The sequence below is a fragment of the Eurytemora carolleeae genome, unplaced genomic scaffold (genome assembly GCF_000591075.1).
Source record: "Eurytemora carolleeae unplaced genomic scaffold, Eaff_2.0 scaffold734, whole genome shotgun sequence".
NCBI classification, from domain to species: Eukaryota; Metazoa; Arthropoda; class Copepoda; order Calanoida; family Temoridae; genus Eurytemora; species Eurytemora carolleeae.
This window is the reverse complement of record NW_019396645.1, coordinates 125,290-151,687: the sequence shown is the minus strand read 5'-3', so window position 1 is coordinate 151,687 and position 26,398 is coordinate 125,290. Positions and strand designations below refer to the sequence as shown.

Here is a 26,398-nt window from a genome sequence, read left to right as displayed (position 1 = left end):
GAAAATATCTTCCACATTTTTGGTTAGAAGGATTCAGGGGTACCGCTGTGAATCGGGTATTGTCATGTTAAACTGCAGGTTCCTTAAATGACATAATTTGAAATAAACTAGTAAATTGATGTTCAAACAGGACACACTTCATACCATTAACCGGAGAGGATAATATACAGTTTCCCCCCCCCCCCCACCTAATTTAAATGAAATGTGTTCAGATGATTATTCTTGAAAATGTATCCCTGCTTTCTTCTACTGTTAATTAGTTAACAACATTTTCTACCTGGAGGGTTCAGGGGTAGGAGCAGTGGTCGCAGATCCTGATTTCAGGGCTGCTACTTGTCTGTTGGGTAAACTACTCTTTCTGTTTAATGTTTAATAAAACTTTTTTATTGGGTAAACTTCTCTTGATGTTTAATAAAACTTGTTCATTGGGTAAACTACTCTTGATGTTTAATAAAACATGTTTATTGGGTAAACTACTCTTGATATTTAATATAAACTTGTTGGTTGGGTAAACTACTCTTTCTGTTTAATAAAACATGTTTGTTGGGTAAACTACTCTATCTGTTTAATAAAACATGTTTATTGGGTAAACTGCTCTTGATATTTAATATAAACTTGTTTGTTGGGTAAACTACTCTATCTGTTGAATAAAACTTGTTTGTTGGGTAAACTATTCTTGATATTTAATATAAACTTGTCTATTGGGTAAACTACTAGAGTCTTTTTAATAAAACTTTATCATTTTTTTATTTCAAAGTTTGACTTTTTGATCTAACAGATATCATACTTTTGAATAAAAAAGGTTAAGAACATTAGGCTGCAAAGAAAAAAGGATTTTAATTTTTAACAAATAATTAGTGCCTTTAATTCAGAGGCCGAATTTAAATTTAAGTCGTGGCTCATATATGGTTGGTTCCACTTAAATACGGTTCAAGCCGGCGCTCAATTGAAACCGGTTTTGGGGGATTTGAGACGCGGCTTAAATTCATTAAATTGGGACACATGATCAGATTTAAACTTCTTTTTTTTCAATTGGCTGGGAGGACCTTTAAAGAGATGAAGGATGAAAAAGACACAGAAGCTTGAACCCGGGAGAAAATGGAGGTCTATTCCATTCATAGCACACTCTGGTTTTTTTTCTAAAAATGAATGTCATTCATCTTACGTTAAACTGAAGAAGATTTCATGTTAGATTGAAATTTTACATATTTGCAATCATTGCTCTCCTTTGTATTGAACATAAAAAAGATGATAATTTTAAAAAAAACTGCTTTTCTACAACTTCGGCGGCGTAAATCTAGAGTTAGAGCAGTTACGAGGTCTTAAAGTCGTAATTAATATCGCATAAAGGATTATCAGGAATTGAGTCTTAGTCAAAAACTCAAATTTTCTTATCACCATATCTTTGCAACCTGATAATGTAAACCTTGGGTGTTAAAAATTAGATTATTTGATCTAACAGAATTCATAGTAGTATTAAATATCTAACGTCCAAGACAAAGGATTCAAGTTTTTGTCAAACTTGAATCCTTCAAGTGTCGTTATCTTTTGTCTCTAGTTGCAGTGTTAGTTAGGTTTTTGAAGGTGTTAAGTACTTTCTTAAAGGCATGTTTCCAAGAGTGACTTCCCAAGTGGCAACTTCCCAAAGGTTAGGTTAGGCCCTCTGAGGCACCTCTCGCTGCAATTGGGGGGCCATGCGCTGCGGCTAGGATGGGCTATGGGGCCGAGCACTGCAACTAGAATAGGCTAAGAGGTCTAGTGCTGCGGTAAGGACATACTTGTTGTTGCCACTTGGGAAATTGCCACTTGGGAAAATACCCTTGGAAAGTTGCCGCTTGGGAAAGGCTTCTGGGAAAGTACAGCATCTTATTGAAGAGCTAGACCAAGTTTCCAATAAGTTAGTTTTATTTTCCTGGCAGGACCAGCAGACTGAGATCTAGGACGAGGAGCAGGGTCAAGGCTAGACCCAGAGTCACGGAGCTCAGGGATACGGGACTTAGATTCCGGGATCCGGGGACTTGACTGAGCATCAAGCATCCGGGGACTAGACTGAGGATCAAAGTTTCTTGAATTAGATCTAGGAATTGGTGTTCTCCCGGGTCCAGTTCTATTCAGTCCACTGTCCACCTGAGAACAAAAAAATCAATAACGTAAAAAGTAAAATAAAAATAGCTGTTCTTAATATATTCAGCTATGTAAAAAAATTGTGGTTGTTTTTAAACGTCGCACTACCTATACAACTTGAAGATATTCATTCGACGATATTATAAATATTATAATAATAAGTAAAATAATAATAATTATAAATATTTTCAAAACAACATTAAAATTGTGTTAATGTTAAAGTTGTGTACGTACCTTACTGGTCACATTACTAGGTTTAACCGCACTAGTCGGCCGGGTCATCACAGATGTCGTCTTTGTTGATGTTCGAGCTGTCATGGCGGCGACCATGAGCTCACTTGGCCGCGGAGAGGTTTGTATTGAAAGAGGAGAAAGGGTACTGGAGTGCACCAACGGGGAAATGGCAGTCTGAAAAGGGGTTTCTTTTTAATTTAAAAATGTAATCTTAAATTAGATCTAAAATATTCAAATATTGATATACAGTATACACCTTAAATTAAATCTTAAATATTCAAATATTGATATGCAGTATACACCTGAAAAAGAATTAATGTAATTATTTACAAATCAAAAAAAAAATATCACCATGTTAATTATTTTAAATAACCTTTCAGCTAAGCTTAATAGGCTTTTTGTCACATGATGAAATATTATCCTATTAAAGGGACTGTAAGCGTAATTTCAAGTAATCCTCGATGCAAAGATGACAATGTCCAATTAACAAGGGTACCCTTAATAGCTTTGTCTGATTAAGAATGGATGAGATATCAATGTTTATAATTTAGAAAAGTAATTAATTCTGCAGTACAAAAATACAGGATATATCAGAAATAAACATTTTTAAAACAAGAAAAATGACAATATCTTCCACGTCAAATAAGGTTTCAAGGGTGCCATTGTAAATCGGACATTGCCATCATTGCATGGAGGGTTACTTGAAATAACGCTTACAGTCCCTTTAACCTGAATAAAGTTTCTGTCCCCAAGGATTCATTAGTTAAACTTAAAACCAAGACCTCAAGTCTAACAAAGAATCTCAGAATAGTCTGAGTAAAGAATCCAGCATAATTCCAACAGTTTTGCATACAACTTTAATTTTTAATCAAACTATGTTATGTGTGTGTAAAATTGTTCAAGACAACTTAATATATTTACATAATATTTTGTTCTTTTCATTTAAACTTATAGCTTCTGTAGGTTGCTGGCTAATAAACCATTAAGATGTTATTTATAGGTTCGTACGTTGCCAAACATTACTTTTGTCCGGCCAAATTTAAAGACTTGGCCGACTTTGAAGTGTCGCAACGCCCTGGCCTTTGATTTTACCTTTCTAACTCACTTATACTACTTTTTTGACGCCTGTAGACATGTTTTAAGAACTATAAAGTACTCCCTTTTGAGCTTTGGCTTTAAGAAGTCATTTGCAAAATTATGAACAATTTTTGCGTTGGAGCTTGCAACCTTCGGATCACTTTGGTGTTGCCGCATTGCACAAATCGAGAACAGAATATCATATTTCCAAAATTTGTTTTTTGTATATTGTAAACCTCTAAAAGTCAGGATTACCTTCTGGTTTTCATTAAACCCGTTCTTAGAAGCACTTAGTCGTAGTTCCAGCTCATGGGGCTCATTACTGTCAACAAACAAAACATTTTTATTCTTATCTAGAGTAAGTGTTGCTAAAGTAAAATGGGTTCTAAGTAAGACTGAGCCGAACTAGCAATTTTAATGTCAAGATAAATAATTTTTAAAAATCCGCCGATTCAAGCAGAAAAGTCCACAAATTTTTTTGTGTAGAATGAAGGAAAATTGTGTCCTGACCTGAGGACCAAAAACTAAAAGTTAAAATTGTTATTGAAAAGCTGCAGATAAAACGTCGTAAAAAGGTTTATAGATATAAATTCGGCCTGTTTGTTTGTATTCTATTAACAACAGAACGGCTGAACCGTTTATTTATTTATATATACATACATACACCCTAATATATAAAAGAGCGAAGAGCTTTATCATATAGATATACAGATATATTGCTCTGACAATTATTATCATTAAGGATTGTTTCTTCTAAAATATTATGGTTTCCTGAGGGGTCCAGAGTGCAGAGGATCATCTCTTCTAGGAGGAGACGGACCTTCACAAAAGTATGGATTCAACATTAAGGGTTTCCATATATTCTTTAAAAAATATCTAACCCTCTGCCCCTTCCCTTGCCTTTTCCTAACTTTCTAAGAGAAAGAATACGAGATTTATTGGAAAATAAATGGTTTTTAAATTTATACCAACAATGTTTTTTTTTTAAAGAATGTTCAAATAGATAAATGTTTTTAAGAAGAATTTACCAAAAAGTGAGACAAACTTGTAAAAACTTGCATGTTTTGCTCTCCAGAAATTCTTAAAAAATATTTGTTCTACTCTTCATGATAGACGAGTAAATAACATCGATAAAAATATGTGTAGGAGAAAAAAACTGTATAGATTTCAACAACAAATAATTAGGTCTTAAAGGAAATGAGTCACAAAACAAACTCAGATTTTCAAATCCCATTATCTTTGCAACCTAATGTGATATTTCATTCTGATTTTTCGATCCAACGAAATTAGTTTGAAACATCTGGTCTACGACATTGGGTTGCAAAGATTTAGAGATTTAAATATCAGATTTGTGGCGAATACCTGGGACTATATCAGGACTATTCAAGGATTCTGGTACTGGATTAAGCCTGGACTGTAGTCTAGTATACCCTGAGACTATGATACTGGATTCTCCATCAGATACATCTTGTAGTTCCAGGTAATCATCAGACCTTGAAAAATATCTATCTATATAAATCTACTTTGCTTGTCTGTTTGGTTGAAACCGATAAACTTAGAAATTCTGGAGAGGGAATGCAGTATTTAATGGAGGTAGGAATTTTGGAGAGGGAATGCAGTATATAATGGAGGTAGGAATTTTGGAGAGGGAATGCAGTATATATTGGAGGTAGGAATTTTGGAGAGGGAATGCAGTATATAATTGAGGTAGGAATTCTGGAGAGAGAATGTATTCTATAATGGAGGTAGGAATTTTGCAGAGGGAATGCAGAATATAATTGAGGTATGAATTTTGGAGAGGGAATGCAGTATATAATTAAGGTAGGAATTTTGGAGAGGGGATGCAGTATATAATTGAGGTAGGAATTTTGGAGAGGGAATGCAGTGAATAATTGAGGTAGGAATTCTGGAGAGGGAATGTAGTATATAATGGAGGTAGGAATTTTGGAGAGGGAATGCAGAATATAATTGAGGTAGGAATTTTGTAGGGGGAATGCAATATATAATTGAGGTAGGAATTTTGGAGAGGGAATGCTGAATGTAATTGAGGTAGGAATTTTGGAGAGGGAATGCAGAATATAATTGAGGTAGGAATTTTGGAGAGGGAATGCAGAATATAATTGAGGTAGGAATTTTGGAGGGGGAATGCAGAATATAATTGAAGTAGGAATTTTGGAGGGGAAATACAGTATATAATTGAGGTAGGAATTTTGGAGAGGGAATGCAGAATATAATTGAGGTAGGAATTTTGGAGGGGGAATGCAGTATATAATTGAGGTAGAAATTTTGGAGGGGAAATGCAGAATATAATTGAGTTAGTAATTCTGGAGAGGGAATTTAGTATGCAATGGAGGTATAGCACTTCTGAAAGTGGGATTTAGTATATGTGGGGAGGGATTAAATATAATGTGGAGGGGGGAATGAAGTATATGAAGAGGGGAATTTAAAGAATGTTCTCTGAAGCCTGTATTTGAGATTGGGGAATTCTGAGTAAAACTAAAATATACTTTACAGCAGTATAGTAACTTAGCATGCTAGAAAACACAGAAGGGAAAACATATTTTTTTTTCTTTTGTCAAAAATAGAAATGAGATCAGAAGGTAAATAAAGGCAAATTAAGAAAAAAAAATGAGCCAAAACTAGTTTGTTCCATAAACCTCTTATATATACCAAATAAGGCTTGGCCGCTTAAGAATTCTCTAAGCTGTTTAAATGTTATGTTTTAATTAAGAATTTCGACCGAAACCCTGCTATTTCAACTATATCAAGGTTTTAGCGTGCTGCCGACGACGCCCCAAAATATTTTTATATGGCTGTTAGAATCTATTCATATATCTAAATTATCCCGAAACCGCTGTGCTTTCTTGTACTTATGCTTTAAAATATATGTTTTTTTCCGAAATAGCTTGCTATAACGAAGACGACATCTAAATATATTGCAGGTTTACAGGATCCATTCCAGGATAAATATATGAACGGGAAAAGTAATTATAAATTAACACCATAAATTCTCACTATGAAACACAAGTATTTTAAGAGGATTATTGACTATTGTGACAAAAAACAGTCACCCCCCTGACCCCCTAAAANACTTACACTATTTATCAATATTAAAACTAAATCAAAATTAATAAATGGATAACATTAGCCTTCTTTCCGCAGTATTAATAACTATTTTTGTTATCTATAACTTGAGGTTAGCAAGATTTCTGAAGAGGATGAAAATAATACTTTAAATTTTAGAATAGAAATTCACATAAAAAATAGAAGAACAAAATATTTAAAAAGTTTCTCTGCAAAGTCATTATCAATATCAATTACAAAATATATTACTTTTCGTTTAATACAGAGTGTCCAACGAAAATGGCAGTTAAGAGAAAATTTGAAGGTTGTTATAGCTAATTTAAAAATAATTTGCGGCATGAATTTTAATAGGAAAATTCTTTATTTCCAAAAACTTTTCTTGGTGATTACCGCCAAAGTATGATTACCTAATTCCGCTGTCGGTACTCCGCTGTGAGAAAAGAGTTCTGGGTCTCGTAGCTGTATTAATTCCTCCACCCAAGCCATATCTGGAATAAAATTAATTGAGGCTAAATTGCAAAAACTCTGATTTTCTAATCCCTATATCTTTACAACCTGATGGTGAAAACCTATATCTTTAACCTAATGGTGTAAACCTTTGTTATTTCAAACTTTGATTTAACACAATTTACAGTTTGAACTATCTAAGGAATATCGACATTAGGTTGCAAATATATAGAGGTTATAAAATCAGAGTTTGTTGCAATGACTCGATTTCTTACACAACTTCGCACCTTTGTTTACAATTCATTTTTTAATGCACAAATGCTATGTTAAATAATCGTAATAATGGTACAGCTACAGAGAAAAGTAAAACATGATTAAAGGTACTATCTTTTCGATTTTAAATTTAAATAATATTACTCTTAATTTGCGGTCTTCTATATATTAATTTGGCTTGTCTGTCTATTTGTTTGTATCCAATAAACGTCAAAACTGCCCAACCGATCGGGCCCAAATTTTGTGTGGGACCTCACGTGAACCCAGGGAAGGTTTCTGAATGATAAAAATTTTAAAAATTTGTATTTAAAAATTAAAATTTTTGCAAAATTTTGAAAATGCGCGAAAAAATATGATATCCGCAAACTTCTTTTTGTTTTTGTTTTATACTGTAAAGAGATGATGCTCACAGATAAAGTCACAATTAAAAGTTGAAATAGAATATAGGGGGCGCAAAGCGCCTTAAAAGCCTAGTCTATTTATAAATTTGGTTTGTCTGTCTATTTGTCTGTCTGTTTGTTTGTATCCAATAAACGTCAAAACATCTGAACCTATCGGGCCCAAATTTTTTTGTGGGACATCACGTGACTACAGGGAAGGTTTATGAATGATACAAATTTAAAAAAATGTGTTTTAAAGGTTTTTAATTTTGTAAAAAATTTAAATTCTTGAAAATCCGCAAAGCGCCCTAAAAGCCTAGTATATATATACTTTGCATGGGTGTCTGTTTGTTTGTATCCAATGAACATGAAAACGGCTGAACCGATCGTGCCCAAATTTTGTGCAGGACCTCGCGTGATGCCAGAGAAGGTTTGTGAATAATAAACATAAAAAAATTGTATTTCAAAATATACTTTTTAATCATTTTGAAGAGTTTTTTGAGTTTCCATGCTTCTAAAAATATTTAAAATCTGCTTTTTACATCTGAAATTAGAATGCATTTTTATCAAAAAATGAGGGCACTACATGTCCCCTTCTGATAAATCCCCCCCCCCCTTCTCTTCCCGTCCTATCAAATCTACATCAACACCTATGATCTGTTTGGATGGAATAAGGATAACTATTTAAATATTAAAATATATTTCCTCCAATTCCGCAATAGATTTTATTCCCATCGAGCAATTTTCTTTCACGGAAAACTTTTCCAAGAGAATTTGAACAAAAGTTTAGTTTAAACTTTCAGCATGTTTTATAAACAAGGATTTTCGTTGCAAAGTTTTCAAATAATTTGAGATAATTACAATAATTTTGTCTGTTAAATGTTTTAATTTGTAAACTTTGAATTTTTATTATAATAAACTGTCAGTGGTTAAAAAGAATGAGTATTTTTAATTTTTTAAATTTTTTTATGTAGTGTGTCCAAGAAAAGCGGGTGCTAAGGGGTTTTAGAGTCCTTTAAAGTTGTAATGCATCACTAAGTCCTAAATTAATTAAAATTAATTAATTTATAAAATTCTACACGCGACTTAATTCAATTTGCCTAGAAAAAGTAAAAGGAGTATTTTGCAATTAGCCCGATGACGAGGTATTAACTTACCTTTGATTAAGGTTAGTCCGAAGCATATTGGCATCTACACTTTGTGACATCAAATCAGATTCTAGCAAAACAAAATGTACAAAAAGCAAATATAACGAAAAATTAACAATTGAACATACAAGCGAAAATATTCCAAAATAAGACAATTAGAACTATCAAATTATTTAACCGAACTCTCTTTTATCATTCTTTAAGATAAAAATAAATCTGAAAAAAACAATGATCAAAGCTAATTTGACATTCCAAACTACACTTACTAAACTTCCTAAACTACCTAAACTTCCTAAACTTCCTAAACTACATAATCTTCATTAACTACCTAATCTACCTAAACTACCTAAATTTCCTAAACTTTCTAAACTTCCTAAACTACCTAAACTACCTAAACTATCTAAATTACCTAATCTACCTAAACTACCTAATCTACCTAAACTCCCTAAACTTCCTAAACTTCCTAAACTTTCTAAACTTCCTAAACTACCTAAACTTCCTAAACTACCTAAACTACCTAAACCATCTAAATTACCTAAACTACCTAAACTACATAAACTACCTAATCTACCTAAACTACCTAAACTACCTAAACAACCTAAACTACCTAAAAAATCTAATCTACCTAAACAACCTAAACAACCAAAACTACCTAAACTTCCTAAACTTCCTAAACTTTCTAAACTTCCTAAACAACCTAAACTACCTGAACTACCTGATATACTTGAAGTATTATCTAATCTCTGAATAAGTGCCGAAGGATCCATGGATTGTGTCATCAGGTCATTCCCATTCATTACGTCATTCATGTCTTCTCCATAAAGGGTTGGAGGTAGCTCCAGGTTATACTAGAATACAAGGTTGGAGGTAGCTTCCGGTTATACTAGATAATACAGGGTTGGAGGTAGCTCCAGGTTAAACTTTGAATACAGGGTTGGAGGTAGCTTCAGGTTATACTAGAATACAGGGTTAGAGGTAGCTCAAGGTTATACTAGATAATACAAGGTCGGAGGTAACTCCAGGTTATACTAGAATTACTAGAATACAGGGTTGGAGGTAGCTCCAGGTTATACTAGAATTACTAGAATACAGGGTTGGAGGTAGCTCCAGGTTATACTAGAACACAAGGTTAGAGTTAACTCCAGGTTATACTAAAATACAAGGGTTGGAGGTAGATTCAGGTTATACTAGAATACAAGGTTAGAGTTAGCTCCAGGTTATACCAGAATGCAAGGTTGGAGTTAGCTCCAGGTTATACTAGAATACAAGGTTGGAGGTAGCTCCAGGTTATACTAGAATGCAAGGTTGGAGTTAGCTCCAGGTTATACTAGAATACAGGATGGGAGGTAGCTCCAGGTTATACTAGCATACAAGGTTGGAGTTAGCTCTAGGTTATACTAGAATGCAAGGTTGGAGTTAGCTCCAGGTTATACTAGAATGCAAGGTTGGAATTAGCTCCAGGTTATACTACAGGGTGTCCCCTATCAATTCGCACAATTAAAGAGATCACTTTCCATCAAAGAGGATATTTTAGAAGATGCCCTTACAATATCTAAGATGCCCTGAAAATATCTAATCTGGAGTTCAGTTGGTAAAAAAAGTTACTGTTGAAACAATGGCGTCCGAATTAAGATTTACCTTCGTAAAAAGAACTTTTATAAACTACATGTTCATCAAATTTTCGCATGTTAAAGTGACTCAAAGGGTCCAGATGATTCAGCAAATGTTCGCTAGTAAATTTCCTTCTAGATGAATCATGTTTGATATTAGAGAAATATCTGGCGCATGGTTCCTTGGCAAATCGTGGAAAAGGTTCAGGGGCTGGGCCCAAAATATCAGTGAAAACTCCTGAAAATTTGCAAAAAGTGAAAATTGCAGTCGAGCAAGACTGAAAGAAGCCCTATGACCAGATTGCAAATTCAGCCAGACGAAACAAACTAAAGGAATTGATTTTTTGGAACAAAATCAAATATTTGAACCTCAATATCTTTAGAACTCGATGTTGTAAACCTTTGATATTTCAAACTCAGATTATTTGATCTACCAGAATTCATAATTTGAAATATCTAAGGTCTGCAACATTTGGTTCCGAAGATATTGTGATTAGAAAATCAGAGTTTGTGGCAAAGACTCAATTCCTTTGTCTCGGACATATTGGAGTAGATCTGTTAAGGATTTGGGCTTGAACTGTTACAGGTAAATATATAAATTTAATGCTGTGGACGCCTTAACCCCACCCCCTCACAAACAATGATAAAATATGGTCNGGGGTTAACCTTTGAAATCACTTTCTTTATAAGAATAATAGACTTAAGTTGAAAATTTATATTTTTTTGTACAACTCTCTCTGACTTAGAGCAACGACTGTAAAAATAAGTTATCATAGGTGTGCTTTGCTTTCCAAGCATTGAAAATAATCTTAAAAGGAACGTCAAATTAATTTCTTCACGTCACCCTTCAGTGTATATAGTGTGTCATGTCCGGTTCACAACGGTACCGGCTGAAAAGGTTTGTCCGATCAAGTATAAAACATTTATAAATGTTTTTGTTTCAGAAAATGTTAAACACAATTCCAAAAATATTAGAATATCTTAGGAAAAGGATTTAAACTTTGACATCATAGGAATTCTAAAATATATTTAAGGTTTTCCTTTCAATTTATGAATCTGAACCAGACTGTTCCTTCATATTTAAATTCTGTCAAAACTCTGAATGTTATTTTCTTCTTTTCAATTCATTCTTTTATATTTCTCCTTCATTCAACCTGTAAGTCTGAAACTTCAAAAACCCTAGCAAAAGTACCCCTAGGTTGGAGTTATAACCTCGTTTTTATCTCGCTCCATACACAAATACAAAAACAAATACTTGCGACGCCACAAAATCACTATGACTTCTTGAATGTACGCAATATTGCGGAGTTACAGGATCCATCAATGGATAAATATATGCAAGGGAAAAGTAATTATAAATTGAAATCTTTATAAATCTATGCAAGTACAATTGATACAATGTTTGTGAATGAAAAGATTTTAGAATACTTATAAATTGGCCATTCTCATCATGAAACACAAAGCATTTACATTTTAAAAGGAAGATTGTGACAAAAACCAGTCATCCCCCCCCAACCCCCTGATGGTGGGTGGTAACACTATTAAAATTACCTGGGACGGAGTTATAATTTCGTTTTTACGAAGTGGGCCAGGAGAATTACGGAGTCTGTTGTACCTACAGATATATTCGAGATAATTCCTGATAATTAGAGATATTTAGAGATATTAAGAGATAATTAGAGATCATTAGAGATAATTAGAGATAATTAGAGATAACTCTTATAATTGGAGATAATTAGAGATAATTCTTAATCAGAGAAAGTTAGAGATAATTGTTTTACTGAAATAACGATTTTTTAAGAAAAGATTTTACTGAACAATCGTTCGGTGAGAAAACGAACGAAATAGATGGATTGTAAAATGAACGATATTTTTCGAGAACGTACGAAATCAATTTTTTTTGAACGATTGACAAAAAGAACAAAATGAACGTTCATGATTATGAAAAAAAATATTAAATAAAAACGAAATAAAAAAGTCGAACGCGCCCATTTCTTTATCATGTATGTATGATAATATATAAATAAAATTGTTAACATAAAACTGAAATAAATCTTGTATTACCTAGAATTTCGTATTCCCGTAGAATTTCTTCTCGACAAACCTAGAACAGACAAGAATATTCACTTTTAAATGTGGTTCTTCAAGGGGCTTTTTTTTTGTAAAACTCAAATTTTTGCATATTTATCTGTAAACATTGTAAATTGGATAAATGCAGATAGACAATTTATATATTGATTGTTTTGACAGAACATTTTGTGATAATCAGGAGACTAGAGTATAGGAAGTCGGCTTTTAAACTCAAGTAATGACTTAAAATAGTCCAATGAACATGAAACACAGCAATTGTGCATTGTAAACAGACCCGTTTCACTAATAAGTGATTATAATAACTATAAGATATTTGCTTTTTAGCAACATCAATGCACTTCTGAATTGCTTTAATGTCGTCTTCCTATTCTAGAGCTTTCTGGTTCACTTTACTATTGTATGTTTCTGTACCTGGAGTATTTACTGGAGTACTAAGAGTTGAGGACGGATTTGATGAATACCCTAAACTCCCAAACTGTCCTTCTCCTGTTTACAAATTAATTTAATAATTATTATTCCAAAAATCAATTGTTATATAAAAACAATATGCAAAGAGCAATGCCATTTGTTCAACAAAACAATACATGCAAAGGAATTGAGTCTTTGGAACAAAATCAAATATTTAAACCCCAATATCTTTAGAACCCGATGGTGTAAACCTTTGATATTTTAAACTCAGATTATTTGATTTAACATAATTCATAGTTTAAAAGGTCTCCAACATTTGTTTCCAAAGATAAAGTGATTATAAAATCAGAGTTTGTGGCAAAAACTCAATTTCTTTATAGTAATTGTCAAAACTTCTGCACAAATTAAACGATGATGAGGTTGGGGTTACATCAGACAAGAACTTAAGTTTGCACATTTCTTTTCCTTCCAAAAAGCAAGTTCTATGACCGCAACAAATATTTAAAAAAAATATATATTTCTGCATNTCTATCCTGTATCCCCCCCCCATGGAATGGACTGATAAGGATCTCTACCTTGGGGTGTAGGTGTAGGTTGACCATCACCATTGACTGGTAGAGGTAGAACACCAGAACCTGAACAATATGAAACAATCTTCATTTTTTAACAGAAATATATCTAAGGAATTGAGTCTTTGCCACAAACTCTGATTATCTAATCTATATTTCTTTGCAACCCAATGTCGTAGACTTTAGATATTTCAAGTTTAGATTATTAGATTCATTGTTTGAAATATCTACCTGGGGTTCATTAGGTTCACCTCAAATAAAAGTGTATCTGACATGTTAACTCTTTAAATTGAGGGTCGCAAAAGCTTTATATTCGTTGGAAAAATGTCTGATAATTAAATGCCCAAAATATTTAAGAATATTGTTCTACATCTTTCTGTGGAAAATTCCGACTGCGGAAGACTAAGAAAATTGATTAATAAATCAGATTTGGCTAACAGGGCAGAACCAAACCAAACAAAACCCAAAATGCATCAATTTTATCTCAGATTACAGACTATTTATGCATAATACTGACTGGGGAACCCAGCTTTGCCTAACATTTTTCCAAGAAAAAGTCGACGCACTCAACTTAGAATTTTTAAGCAAGGCTAAGCATATTTCTAACGAGTTAGCCAATCAAAATTTAAGGCAAATCGGTCAAGGTGTTTATGAGTTATAATCGGGGATCCAAACAGACAAAAAAAGATTACTATATACTATATAAATAGTAGATACAACATAATACAGTTTTGTAATCTTGGAAGTGTTATAAAACCAAAAAACCCCCTGTCCATAACGATGAACAAGACTATTTGAATGTTTACCTGAATGCCTACGAGGAGTTGAGGGTGTGCTTCTTCTCCCATCAGCAGATACTGATCTAAACAAGTAAATTTAGAACAAGTGAGCAAGAGATCCTAATACCTGCAGGTATGATATCTTGTAGTTTAAATTGCCCAACTTGTCCCTACATAAAGCCTGAAACACTTATACAATCCTCTAATACCAGCAAGAAGTTTGAGATTAATGGAACTTTCAACTGTAAGACCAGAAATGTAGTTTACTGTATTACATGTGAACACTGTAAACTACAATATATAGGACAGACAACAAGATCTTTAGATGAAAGAGTGAGAGAACATATTGGTTACATTAGAAATCTCCATACAAACCAGCCTACAGGAGAACATTTTAACCTTCCCGGACATGAACTCTACAATCTAAAGTTAGCGTACTACAGCATAAAAATCAAAATATTATTATTATTATTATCTTACAATGTAGATATAACTAGAAATGCGGGAAAATATTTTTCTTTGGTCAACAATATTTTAACAGGTTCAACACCTTTTTGCAGCAGGTCAGGCCATGAGTGTCCACAAATGTCTATAATTGATGAAAAGAAAATTACTTCTGAAACTTTTTAGCTTCAGTTTAGACAAGTTCCTGGTGTTCCCCTTTGGACAGTGGACACCCTGTAATACAGGGTGCTATATTCTTCCTATTTATACCTGGGTAGGGTAACTTTATCCTTCCTATTCATACCTAGGTAGGGTACTATATTCTTTCTATTTATACCTAGGTAGGTTAACTATATCCTTCCTATTCATACCTGGGTAGGGTACTATATCCTTCCTATTCATACCTAGGTAGGGTACTGTAACCTTCCTATTTATACCTGTGTAGGGTACTGAATCCTTCCTATTTATTCCTGGGTAGGGTAACTATATCCTACCTGGGTAGGGTACTATATTCTTCCTATTCATACCTGGGTAGGGTAACTGTATCCTTCCTATTTATACCTGGGTAGGGTACTATATCCTTCCTATTTATACCTGGGTAGGGTAACTAAATCCTTCCTATTTATTCCTGGGTAGGGTACTATACCTTCCTATTTATACCTGGGTAGGGTACTATATCCTTCCTATTTATACCTGGGTAGGGTCCTGTATCCTTCCTATTCATACCTGGGTAGGGTACTGTATCCTTCCTATTTATACCTGGTTAGGGTACTATATTCTTCCTATTTATACCTGGGTAGGGTACTATATCCTTCCTATTTATATCTGGGTATGGTACTGTATCCTTCCTATTTATACCTGGGTAGGGTACTATATCCTTCCTATTTATACCTGGGTAGGGCACTATATCTTTCTCATTTATACCTGGGTAGGGTACTATATCCTTCCTATTTATATCTGGGTATGGTACTGTATCCTTCCTATTTATACCTGGGATATCCTTCCTATTTATACCTGGGTAGGGCACTATATCTTTCTCATTTATACCTGGGTAGGGTACTATATCCTTCCTATTTATACCTGGGTAGGGTACTATATCTTTCTTATTTATACCTGGGTAAGGTACTATATCCTTCCTTTTTATACCTGGGTAGGGTACTATATCCTTCAGGTTTGGTTTGGCTCCTGAGTGAAGATTGGTGTTCTTGAACCTAAAAGTAAAGGGTTCAAATTTTAAACTTCATTAAAATAATGATGATAATAAATAAAAACCATTTTTTTACTTGCTAAGGACGAGTAAGTGCTTGAAATGAACTTTTATAAAAATAATTATTAAAAATAAGGAAAAATATTTATCGATTATTACATGTTTTATATGATGTTTCCCAAAGGAGTTTTCCCAAGTGGCAACTTTCCAATGGTATTTTCACAAATGGCAACTTCCCAAATGTGCAATTTCCCAAGCGTCAACTTCCAAGTCTCTTTGCCGTAGCGCTCGGCCCTCCCCCCACCCCGTCTGTTCTAGCCGCGACGCTCGGCCCCCTAGCCTATCCTAGCCGCAGGGCTCGGCCCCCATTGCAGTCTTCGGTGCCTCAGAGGTCCTAATCTAACCTTTTGGAACTTGCCGCTTGGCAAATTGGACACTTGGGAAATTTTCATTTAGGAAGTCGCCCTTGGGAAAATGACTTTGGGAAAGTACCTAACACATTTAATGTTAACATAAAGGTCTCAGCGATGGTTAAGCAATAACTGTGGCATATCTTTTTTTATAAATTGCAAAAAAACTGTGCTTTATTTTGACGATCAGTGAAAATTATCTTTAAAAAATAAAAGTGACTGTAATAGTAATCTAAGGGACTGTCCATGATTTTTTTTTAACAGATTACTTTTAATTGTGCGTTTTCTACAAAAGTCATTTGTGCATTTCTACTGCAGGAAAAAATATACAAATTATTAGAAATAAAAATAATTTTAAACCTATAAATCTATAGTATCTTCCACATTTTTGATCAGATAAAAGTTTCAAGGGTATTGTTCATGGGGGTATACTTCAAAGTACGATTACATCCCTGTAAGAAAAAATTTCTGTAGATATAAAATGCTAAGTTGTTTGAGTGTGCATGTGTTAAACAAATATGCAGATGATGGTTTAAATATATATATATTGCTGTGTAAATATTTAGAAAATGTGAACTCTTCCAGTTTCTGGAATATTTAGAATATGTCGCAATGGAATATTGGGACAGTTTTACATTTATGAAACATCTCAGGGTATCTTTTACTTTAAAAACATTTTTATTCTGAACTCCATAACAATCATGAAGTTTTAAGTTTTACATGAAAAGAGAGCTTTAAGAAATGTCTGTATGTATATAATTAGAATTTACGTAAATATTTTATTTCTTAGCCTTCAAATTAGCAAAGTTTTTATTTATAATTTTTCCTTTATATTAAATATTTGTGTTAAACGGGAAAATTTAACAAGATTTAAGCATATCTAATGGAAATGAGATTTTGCAACAAACTCTGATTTTCCCTATATCTCTTTAAATAATTGCAATCTCATAACGTATTAGATATTTCAAACTATAAATTCTGTTAGATCGAAAAAATCAAGTTTGAAATATCAAAGGTTTACACTATCAGATTGCAAAGACATGGTGATAAGCAAATTTGAGCTTATGACAGAATCAAATCCTTTATATAAAACAGGAGAAAAGGGGCTTCACGTCCACATACAATAAAGTACTATTAAAAGGACTTTATCGTTATATTATCCGTATAAAAGGGTTATTATGCCCAGGGAGTGAGGAATAGAAGGGAGATACAACTGATGCGGTTCGCCCTATCAAATGATTAACATGCTTTGCAGACGGGTACTCCATTTGTATATGAAATATTCAGAATAGGTTATTGTATACGCAGTAAATGTACATCAGACAAATATTTCATATACAAATCAAGTACTGTCTGCAAAGCATGTATAATCATATGGTAGGGCGAACCGTGTTAGTTATATCTCCCTTCTATTCTTTACTCCCTGGGCATGCCTGATTCACAACGGTATTCTTTATCTGATCAAAATGCGGTATTGCTAGCTTGAAAAGAGTTAAATTCTAAAAATTCCCTCTATTGTTTGTGCACCAGAAATCCGCAGGTCACTTTGGCAGCAACCGAAATGTTACCTTTGAAAGAATAAGATTAAGTTTTCTGTCCTCTTCAGTTTCCTTATCAGGGTCCGAAGGACAGGTTTGTACTACAAATATACATACAAATATTAAATTAATTTTAAAGAAGCAAATATCATAATAGTTGGTCGAGACCCATGAGAGTTCTATCTGATGTTCCTGTCTTGAGAAATTGATATAAAACTGTGTCAAATTTATACAAAAAAACGATATATACCAGATTTTATATAAAAATTGTAGAAACAGATCATATTCAGCAAATGCACAACCAATCTGAGAAGGATGATATCCCAGAGAAGCCTAAGAAACATAGGTTTGCCCTCATTCTCATGTTAATTTAATTATTTTATTTTTAATGGAATTAATTGATAATTAATCATACATAATTATACATATAATTAGTAATACGTTCGTATCACGTGACCATAAATCCCACCAATGGCAGTGCAGTATACTGGTCACATGATACAGACGGAGACACGTGACAATAATACTGCACTGCCATTGGTCACGTGATACAGACGTTTAAAAATAAATATGTATAATTATGTATAATAATTCTCAATTAGATCTATTCAAAATGACAACTTATTAAATTCAAATAATAATGGGAGCAAGCCTAAGTTACTTAGGTTTCAGCCTATACCCCTTTTTTTTCTCCTTTACAGTCCATTTAAATGTGTGAAAACCAGTTATCAAAACTGTGCCCTTCCCTTCTCCTGCCTGCCCCCCCCCCCCCCAAAAGTTTGATGGATATTAATACCGAAATGCATCGTGCACCATCTAATGAATTTATATTAGCATAATGCAAATTGTTGATTTATCTTATCTTCTATAATTCAAATTAACAGCTTTGATTAATTCATACATCTATTCTGTAGTCTGTCCACTGTCCATAGAATCATTAGAGTATCTCTGAAAATTTGGGGGTTGCTTGAAAAGCTTTAATGATAATATTGATCAACTAATTAAATTACAATTGTCCAAGATCATCAAGATAAAATAATATCAATTAAGAAATCATTTATATAAATCTTAAACAATTTTAATAATAATAATATAATTGATATAACTGCATTGTAGTAAATAGTTATGACTCAAATAATAAAATTTTTTTTTGGTGTTTCAAGAATTTTATCAGGGGTGTATTATTTTTGAAGATCAGGCGGGAAAGGAGGAAAAATTTGAAATCAAAATGCAAGATTTTTCATACAATTGTTATCCAAACAATATTTATTTTCATTAAGAACCATTTATTTTCCCTAATTCAGCAAATAATACTCTAAAAACATTTGAAACTTCTGGGGAAAAAAAATTAATTTAAAAGTGTGGGGGGGGGGAGGATTTTTCTAGACAATATACACCCCTGAATATTGCAAATAAACCCCATTGTCTAGAGTTTACCTAAATATTCTACTAACTGTTCATGCTCTCCTGGTCCAAACTGTCGTCCTTTGGATTGAGAGTACATCCATTCAGCCTAAACACATTTATTTACAGTGGTATGCGTTTAAATCATTATAATGAAGACGACTTTTATATTTAAGATGATTTTTTACAAGCTTTTTTCAAATTAAAAGTTTATAATAAAACAAAAACTGTTAATATTCTGTTTGTTTCCATGTTAATGTGTAATCCATGCTGTTTAAAAGCTTGGTAGGAATCAACATTTAAATCGAAAATCGTCTTTATTGTATTGATATAAACGACGACGACAACTGTATAGAATCTATAATATTATTGGGCCAAGTGATTGGTCAAACCTTGAAAAATTGGCCCTAACCTATTTTAATGAGCCTCTATAGGATTTAAACCTTTAAAAATTCAAAATATATTTGTAAGTTTCCTAATATAAGGTCAGTTTAAAACTTGCCTCAGCTTGTATAAGAGTTTCAGCGGTAAATATTTAAAAAAAATATATTAAAAAATTAAATAATTGAGAATTTTTGAAATTCTGAAAAATTGTCTTTTCTAACTTTTGTCTCTATGCAATATGCAGCAGTCCTCAAAAATGAAAAAATGGATAACATAAAAACCATCCTTAAAAAATGAATTCCTTAAAAGTTAAGAAAAATTACATAATAAAAGAATTGAGTTTAGAAACAGAAAAGTTTCTGATTATTGTAAATCTGTAGACTATACTGACTGAATACTATTAATCTAATTTTATTCCTCGCTTTTATAATTATTTAATTAGTTGATTCATAATTTAATTATACCATCAGCTCCAGCACACACATCTTGTTAAAATAATAGGAAAGCACCGTTCACTTCGGCTATAAAGTAGACTTTGTCTAGAACCAGCTGCAAGGTAGATTTTTAGAAAGCCCTGTCGAGCTCTTTATAAGAAAATTCCAATTAAACTTTGTTGTGTAGTTTAGTTCTAGAGAAGGCGTAGGACAAAAAGCTTTTCAGGAGATTAGGAAACCCAAAATGGTTTGAGCTTTTCTGTTTAATTATCATCATCTAATGATAAACCAAAAATATCAATTTAGTATTCTCAAATCTGAAATCTATAATATCTTAAAACTTCAACAAAACTTAAACATTGCAACGTTTTTAAAGTATTTTATAAAAAGTGTCTGAATCTTTTACATTTCAGGCTCTTTAAACGAACAGTAGAGAAAACTAGAATTATACAACTTAAATGTGCTTCCATTTTTATCATTTGAGGTTTAAAATAATCTCCCAAAAAAATGTTGAGTCAAACGCCTTTTCTATGTCTAAACTACACAACAAAGTTTAAATGGAATTTTCTCAAAGAGGACTCGACAGGGATTTCGTAAACATCTACCTGATGGATATATACAAAGTCTACTTTCAGAATCTGGCTTAGTTTTTAAAACCTACTTCATAGCTAAGGTGAACATGAGACAAGTGTTTTTATAATTTGTCGGTTAAGTTGATGAGAACAAAGGAATTGAATCTTTGCCACAAACTCCAAATTTCTAATCCTTATATCTTTGGAACTTGATAATGTAAAGCTTTGAAATTTCTAACTTGGATTATTTAATCTAACAGAATTAATAGTTTGAAATATTAAAAGTCTATTACATCGGGTTCTAAAGAAAACGGGATTAGAAAATTAGAGTTTGCGGCAAAGACTCAATTCCTTTAAGAATAGTTTATAATTTAAAATAAATATAATCTTTTAAAGGTACAAATTTATCAGTAAAGACAGATTTTACATGAAAATTAATAGATTTACCATCTAATTTATAGTTAAAAATTTCTAGCAAAATGTTAATAATTTCGAAATGTATGGAAAAATGAAAGTTTACAATATACATGGAAAAAAATCAGACTATCAAGTGCCAAATGATCAATGTTGAATTTATCCAATAGTAACTCAGAAAATTTTAATTAAAGAAAGATGCTGTTTGGATGTTTAAAAATGTTTAAGAATACACTAAACCTTCTCTTTACATCAATCGGTAAATGATATTTTAAAAAAAATAATTGATTTTCCTGACTGTTTGGCTGTTGGCGTACACTTTTTCGATCATTTCAAGAGTTTTGATCATTTGATATTACGAAAGTGTTCCACTTGAAATGAATAAATGATAAAAAAATAACCTTTAGACTCTCCTTCGGAGTAACCAGCTCTCCGTCCAGCATTCGTAAATGTAGTAACCAGTTTATCACATAGGGTCGATAATCAAACTGTTTTCTAAATAGAGATACTAAGCTATATTTCGAATAAATAATATATCACCACTGGAGACGCTTATATTTTTTAAGGGGTATTGTTCCTGGAAAGTATATCTAAACCCAGTCAAATAAACAAACATATTAACAAACTTAATCTCAAAAGTTTTTTAATTTTCTAATTTGTTTTCTGGATTATCACATAATTTAGACAGATATTAAACTGTATTCTTAAAATATGTCAATTGACAAAGAATATGAATTTCAAAAGATTTAATATAAAATAATGTGGTCTGCCTTTTCTCTGCTTCCAAAAATACCAGAGATAAAATGAATTTCATTAAGATTTCAATAAACATTAAACTTTAGAGTTTTTTTTTCTAAATGTGGACAAATGTAATCAAAATCATTCTCTACCACTGTTAAATATTTTGTTCTTTTCGATTTTTTATGATGAATAGTTAAAATGCATTCTGCTGATTGCAAAGTTGAAATGTTTCCATTATCGGAAGATTTTGTAAACACACAAGGGTAAATATTTGCTTTAAAATTTCTCAGTTGTTTTTTAAATTTCAGGAAATGCATCCCCCCCCCTTTCAACCAAAAAACAATTTAATGTAGTTTTAGATGTTTTAAATAATCCTAAATTTGATCCTGCCCCGNCAGGGGGTGAGGGAGGGTTTACATTTTAAAAATATGGGGTTGGGGGGAGAGATGGTTATTGAGGGTTTTACATTTAAAAAAAAGATGGGGTGTAAGGGGAGGGTTAGAGTGAGGCCTGACAGTTTATATTTAAAAAAGATTGGGTGGGAGGGGGATGTTCAAGGTTTATATTTTTTCAACTTAAAAAATTTATTTAAATTAAATTTTACAATATCTTAAAATATTTATATGATTTCAGATGGAAACATTTTGAGATTTCTTTATTTCTTGTTCTTCATTTTCTTCTTGTTTGCATATCTTTCAATCATACTTCGGCCAATTTTGAAAATAATAATAAAATAATTTTTGGATGTCATTGTAGTTCGCCACTTTACTAGTAATAACTATATTTAAAGAAGCTTTTTTTTCTGAACCCTGTATTTAATTGAACCAGCTGAGCTAGGCATTCTAATCTCTTGTAGAAAAGGGAAAAATGCATTTTGACGCATATCGTTCTTGATTATGTATGGTCTGACTAAGCACTCCAGCATTTCAGGATACTTTAGTCAGCTTCATTTACAGATCTAGAGCATTTTATTTTGGGTGGAATACATAGAGGGGGGGGGATGTCTCCCATCCCATGTTTGTCTTCTTTCGCTATCAGCAAAAAAGATAGTGCAAAGCATAACATCCCTTCTAACTTTCCTGTTCAATAATTTCTTCTTTCTTCTTGTTTATCTTGTTTCTACACTTTGAGGCATTTCCAATTGTTCTTTTGACATTGTGTTGTGGAGCAGGTAGGAGATAAATTAGGAGGTTTGAAGGAGGAAGGGTAAAGGGGATTGCTCCCTGTGTTTTTTTCTGTTATACTCTTTTCAAGTTAAGGGGTATTAAGGAAACCCATGACTGCACCCCTTATGAAAAATGGGGAATTGTAAGCCCTAAAGCCTCATTGAGAGGAATCTTCCACAGCAGTCCAGTCCTCACAGCTGGTCAAGTAAAAAAACTGGTATTGTTGTGCATAGCTTGTATACCCATCAGGGATTAGACTCTTTCTTTCAGTTACACCAGGCTGAAGAAGAAGTCTTGTTTTATTCTATGTACATTTCTCACTCCCCTGTAGGATACAAGATGTGAAACTAAAGGGGTGCTCCAATAAACTGTAAAGACAGGACTGCTATAAGAGAGGTCCGCTCTCTTCTGAGGGCAGTAGGCAACTGAGGGTTTATATTTTAAAAAAATGGGAGGGGGGGGGAAGGGGTTGTTTAAAAAGTTCTATCCCTGAATTCTGGTTTAATCCTAATTTCTATGCATTCTCTGGTCTAAGTTGTCACTTGCAGTTTGTTTAAAGGATGTTCAAGAATAAACTGTTGGGACTAAGATGAGAATTAAAAATCAAAATTAAGAAAATTCCAGAACATAAATATTTATTAAGAACCATAATCTTAATTACTGAAGTGACTGTAAACGTAATTTTAAGTGGCCCACCATTGATTTCTTGTAGAATGTCCTTTTAAAGAATGAATTAGAAATCCATATTTTGTTTTTGAAAAATGTTCAATTTTTTTTTTTTCTCTGCAAAAGTGACTTGTGTATGAAAGAACAGTGGCGTTTTTATTTTATTTCGTTGTACAGGATTTTTATTCCACATTTTTGGTCAGATAAATATATCGTTGTACAGGGTTTTTATTCCACATCGTTGGTCAGAGAAATGTATCATTGTACAGGGTTTTTATTCCTCATTATTAGTCAGAGAAATGTATCGTTGTACAGGGTTTTTTATTCCACATTATTGGTCAGAGAAATGTATCGTTGTAAAGGGTTTTTTTCCACATTATTGGTCAGATAAATGTATTGTTGTACAGGGTTTTTATTTCACATTATTGGTCAGATAAATGTATTGTTGTACAGTTTTTTATTCCACATTATTGGTCAGATAAATGTATCGTTGCACAGGGTTTTTAGTTCACATTATTGGTCAGATAAATGTATCATTGTACAGGGTTTTTATTCCACATTATTGGTCAGATAAATGTATTGTTGTACAGGGTTTTTATTCCACATTCTTGGTCAGATAAATGTATCATTGTACAGGGTTTTTATTCCACATTTCTGGTGAAATGAATGTATTGTTGTACAGGGTTTTTATTCCACATTATTGGTCAGATAAACGTATCGTTGTACAAGGTTTTCAGTTCAAATTATTGGTCAGATAAATGTATCGTTGTACAGGGTTTTTATTCCACATTATTGGTCAAATAAATGTATTGTTGTACAGGGTTTTTATTCCACATTTCTGGTCAAATGAATGTATTGTTGTACAGGGTTTTTATTCCACATTATTGGTCAGAGAAATGTATCGTGGTAAAGGGTTTTTTTCCACATTATTGGTCAGATAAATGTATTGCTGTACAGGGTTTTTATTCCACATTATTGGTCAGATAAATGTATTGTTGTATAGGTTTTTATTCCACATTATTGGTCAGATAAATGTATCGTTGTACAGGGTTTTTAGTTCACATTATTGGTCAGATAAATGTATCGTTGTACAGGGTTTTATTCCACATTATTGGTCAGATAAATGTATTGTTGTACAGGGTTTTTATTCCACATTCTTGGTCAGATAAATGTATCGTTGTACAGGGTTTTTATTTCACATTTCTGGTCAAATTTATGTATTGTTGTACAGGGTTTTTATTCCACATTATTGGTCAGATAAATGTATTGTTGTACAGGGTTTTTATTCCACATTATTGGTCAGATAAATGTATTGTTGTACATGATTCTTATTCCACACTCTTGGTCAGATAAATGTATTGTTGTACAGGGTTTTTATTCCACATTTCTTGACAAATGAATGTATTGTTGTACAGGGTTTTTATTCCACATTATTGGTCAGATAAATGTATCGCTGTACAGGGTTTTTATTCCACATTATTGGTCAGATAAATGTATCGTTGTACAGGATTCTTATTCCACACTCTTGGTCAGATAAATGTATCGTTGTACAGGGTTTTTATTCCACATTTCTGGTCAAATGAATGTATCGTTGTACAGGGTTTTTATTCCACATTTCTGGTCAAATGAATGTATTGTTGTACAGGGTTTTTATTCCACATTATTGGTCAGATAAATGTATCGTTGTACAGGGTTATTATTCCACATTTCCAGTCAGATAAATGTATTGTTTAACAGGATTCTTATTCCACATTTCTGGTCAGATAAATGTATTGTTTGACAGGATTCTTATTCCACATTTCTGGTCAGATAAATGTATTGTTGTACAGGGTTTTTATTCCACATTATTGGTCAGATAAATGTATTGTTTTACCGGATTACCCACAAAGGATGAGACTTGAAATAAAACTGTACAGAATATATACTGTCTGTTTCTCTTTATTAATGATTATACTTAAACTGTATCCTTGCCAAGTTATTAAAGCCATTTAACTCCATTTGAAGACTACATTCATGGCAAGGGGACTTAATTAAAAAACATTTTAAGAGTTTCAAGTCGTTTTTACAGTCTCATCCTTTATGGTGCGGGTAACCCTGTGTTATAAACCAACACGTGCCCCCCATTTTACCCCGAAAGTGGGAGCACATGCCTTAGACAAAAAAAAGAAAATGAAAAAATGAAAAGAAGGAAACAAAAAATGAAAGAAAGAAGAAAAAAGGGGAGGAAATTGGCATAAAATCTAATTTTTGTTACCAATATTATGTGGAAAGGATTATTTTTCTTTAATTTCCGAAAAATTTAGTGCTTTCTAGAATAATTTATTTGGAAATTTTTTTTTCTGTCCTGTCTTTTTTTGTATTTTGAGAAGCTTATCCTTATTCAGTAAATACGCAACCAATCTAAAAACGACGGTTTTCCAGAGGAGCCTAAGTAACTTAGGTTTGCTCCTATTATTATTTCTATTTAATAGATTTAATTGATAATTATTATACATAAATATACGTATAATTATTTATCCATCCGTATCACATGACCAGAACTCCAACCAATGGCAGTGCAGTATACTGGTAACGTGATAAAGACGGAAATTTGGACCCTTTTAAATTTTTTTCAGAAAAATTTTTTTTTGTCTGCGCCATACCCACTACTCTTTCTCTCCTATTTTTTACTTTTTATCCCCCCCCCTTCCCTTCAAAATACATAGCTACGGGCTTGCTACTTAATAATAACAATAACAATAATAATAATAATAATAATAGTAAGGATAATAATAATAATAATAATAATAATAAT

The 26,398-nt window shown here is 32.6% G+C and overlaps 1 protein-coding gene across 1 annotated transcript in view; it reads right to left on the bottom strand.

Moving 5' to 3' along the window:
* The window catches only part of LOC111706823 (uncharacterized), a 43,157-nt gene that overhangs the window by 16,401 nt on the left and 358 nt on the right, over positions 1 to 26,398 (bottom strand). Inside the window, exons 2-19 of the mRNA XM_023479763.1 lie at positions 21,433 to 21,526; positions 19,261 to 19,336; positions 17,854 to 17,924; positions 15,815 to 15,879; positions 14,252 to 14,307; positions 13,452 to 13,511; positions 12,880 to 12,954; positions 12,442 to 12,481; positions 11,929 to 11,992; positions 9,483 to 9,615; positions 8,777 to 8,837; positions 6,927 to 7,007; positions 4,798 to 4,928; positions 4,207 to 4,255; positions 3,691 to 3,757; positions 2,359 to 2,532; positions 1,913 to 2,127; positions 278 to 358 (exon numbers count right to left, since the gene is read on the bottom strand). Coding sequence (XP_023335531.1) covers positions 278 to 358; positions 1,913 to 2,127; positions 2,359 to 2,532; positions 3,691 to 3,757; positions 4,207 to 4,255; positions 4,798 to 4,928; positions 6,927 to 7,007; positions 8,777 to 8,837; positions 9,483 to 9,615; positions 11,929 to 11,992; positions 12,442 to 12,481; positions 12,880 to 12,954; positions 13,452 to 13,511; positions 14,252 to 14,307; positions 15,815 to 15,879; positions 17,854 to 17,924; positions 19,261 to 19,336; positions 21,433 to 21,474 — 1,541 coding nt within the window. The 5' untranslated portion in view covers positions 21,475 to 21,526. The remainder of the gene's footprint in view (positions 1 to 277; positions 359 to 1,912; positions 2,128 to 2,358; positions 2,533 to 3,690; positions 3,758 to 4,206; positions 4,256 to 4,797; positions 4,929 to 6,926; positions 7,008 to 8,776; positions 8,838 to 9,482; positions 9,616 to 11,928; positions 11,993 to 12,441; positions 12,482 to 12,879; positions 12,955 to 13,451; positions 13,512 to 14,251; positions 14,308 to 15,814; positions 15,880 to 17,853; positions 17,925 to 19,260; positions 19,337 to 21,432; positions 21,527 to 26,398) is intronic.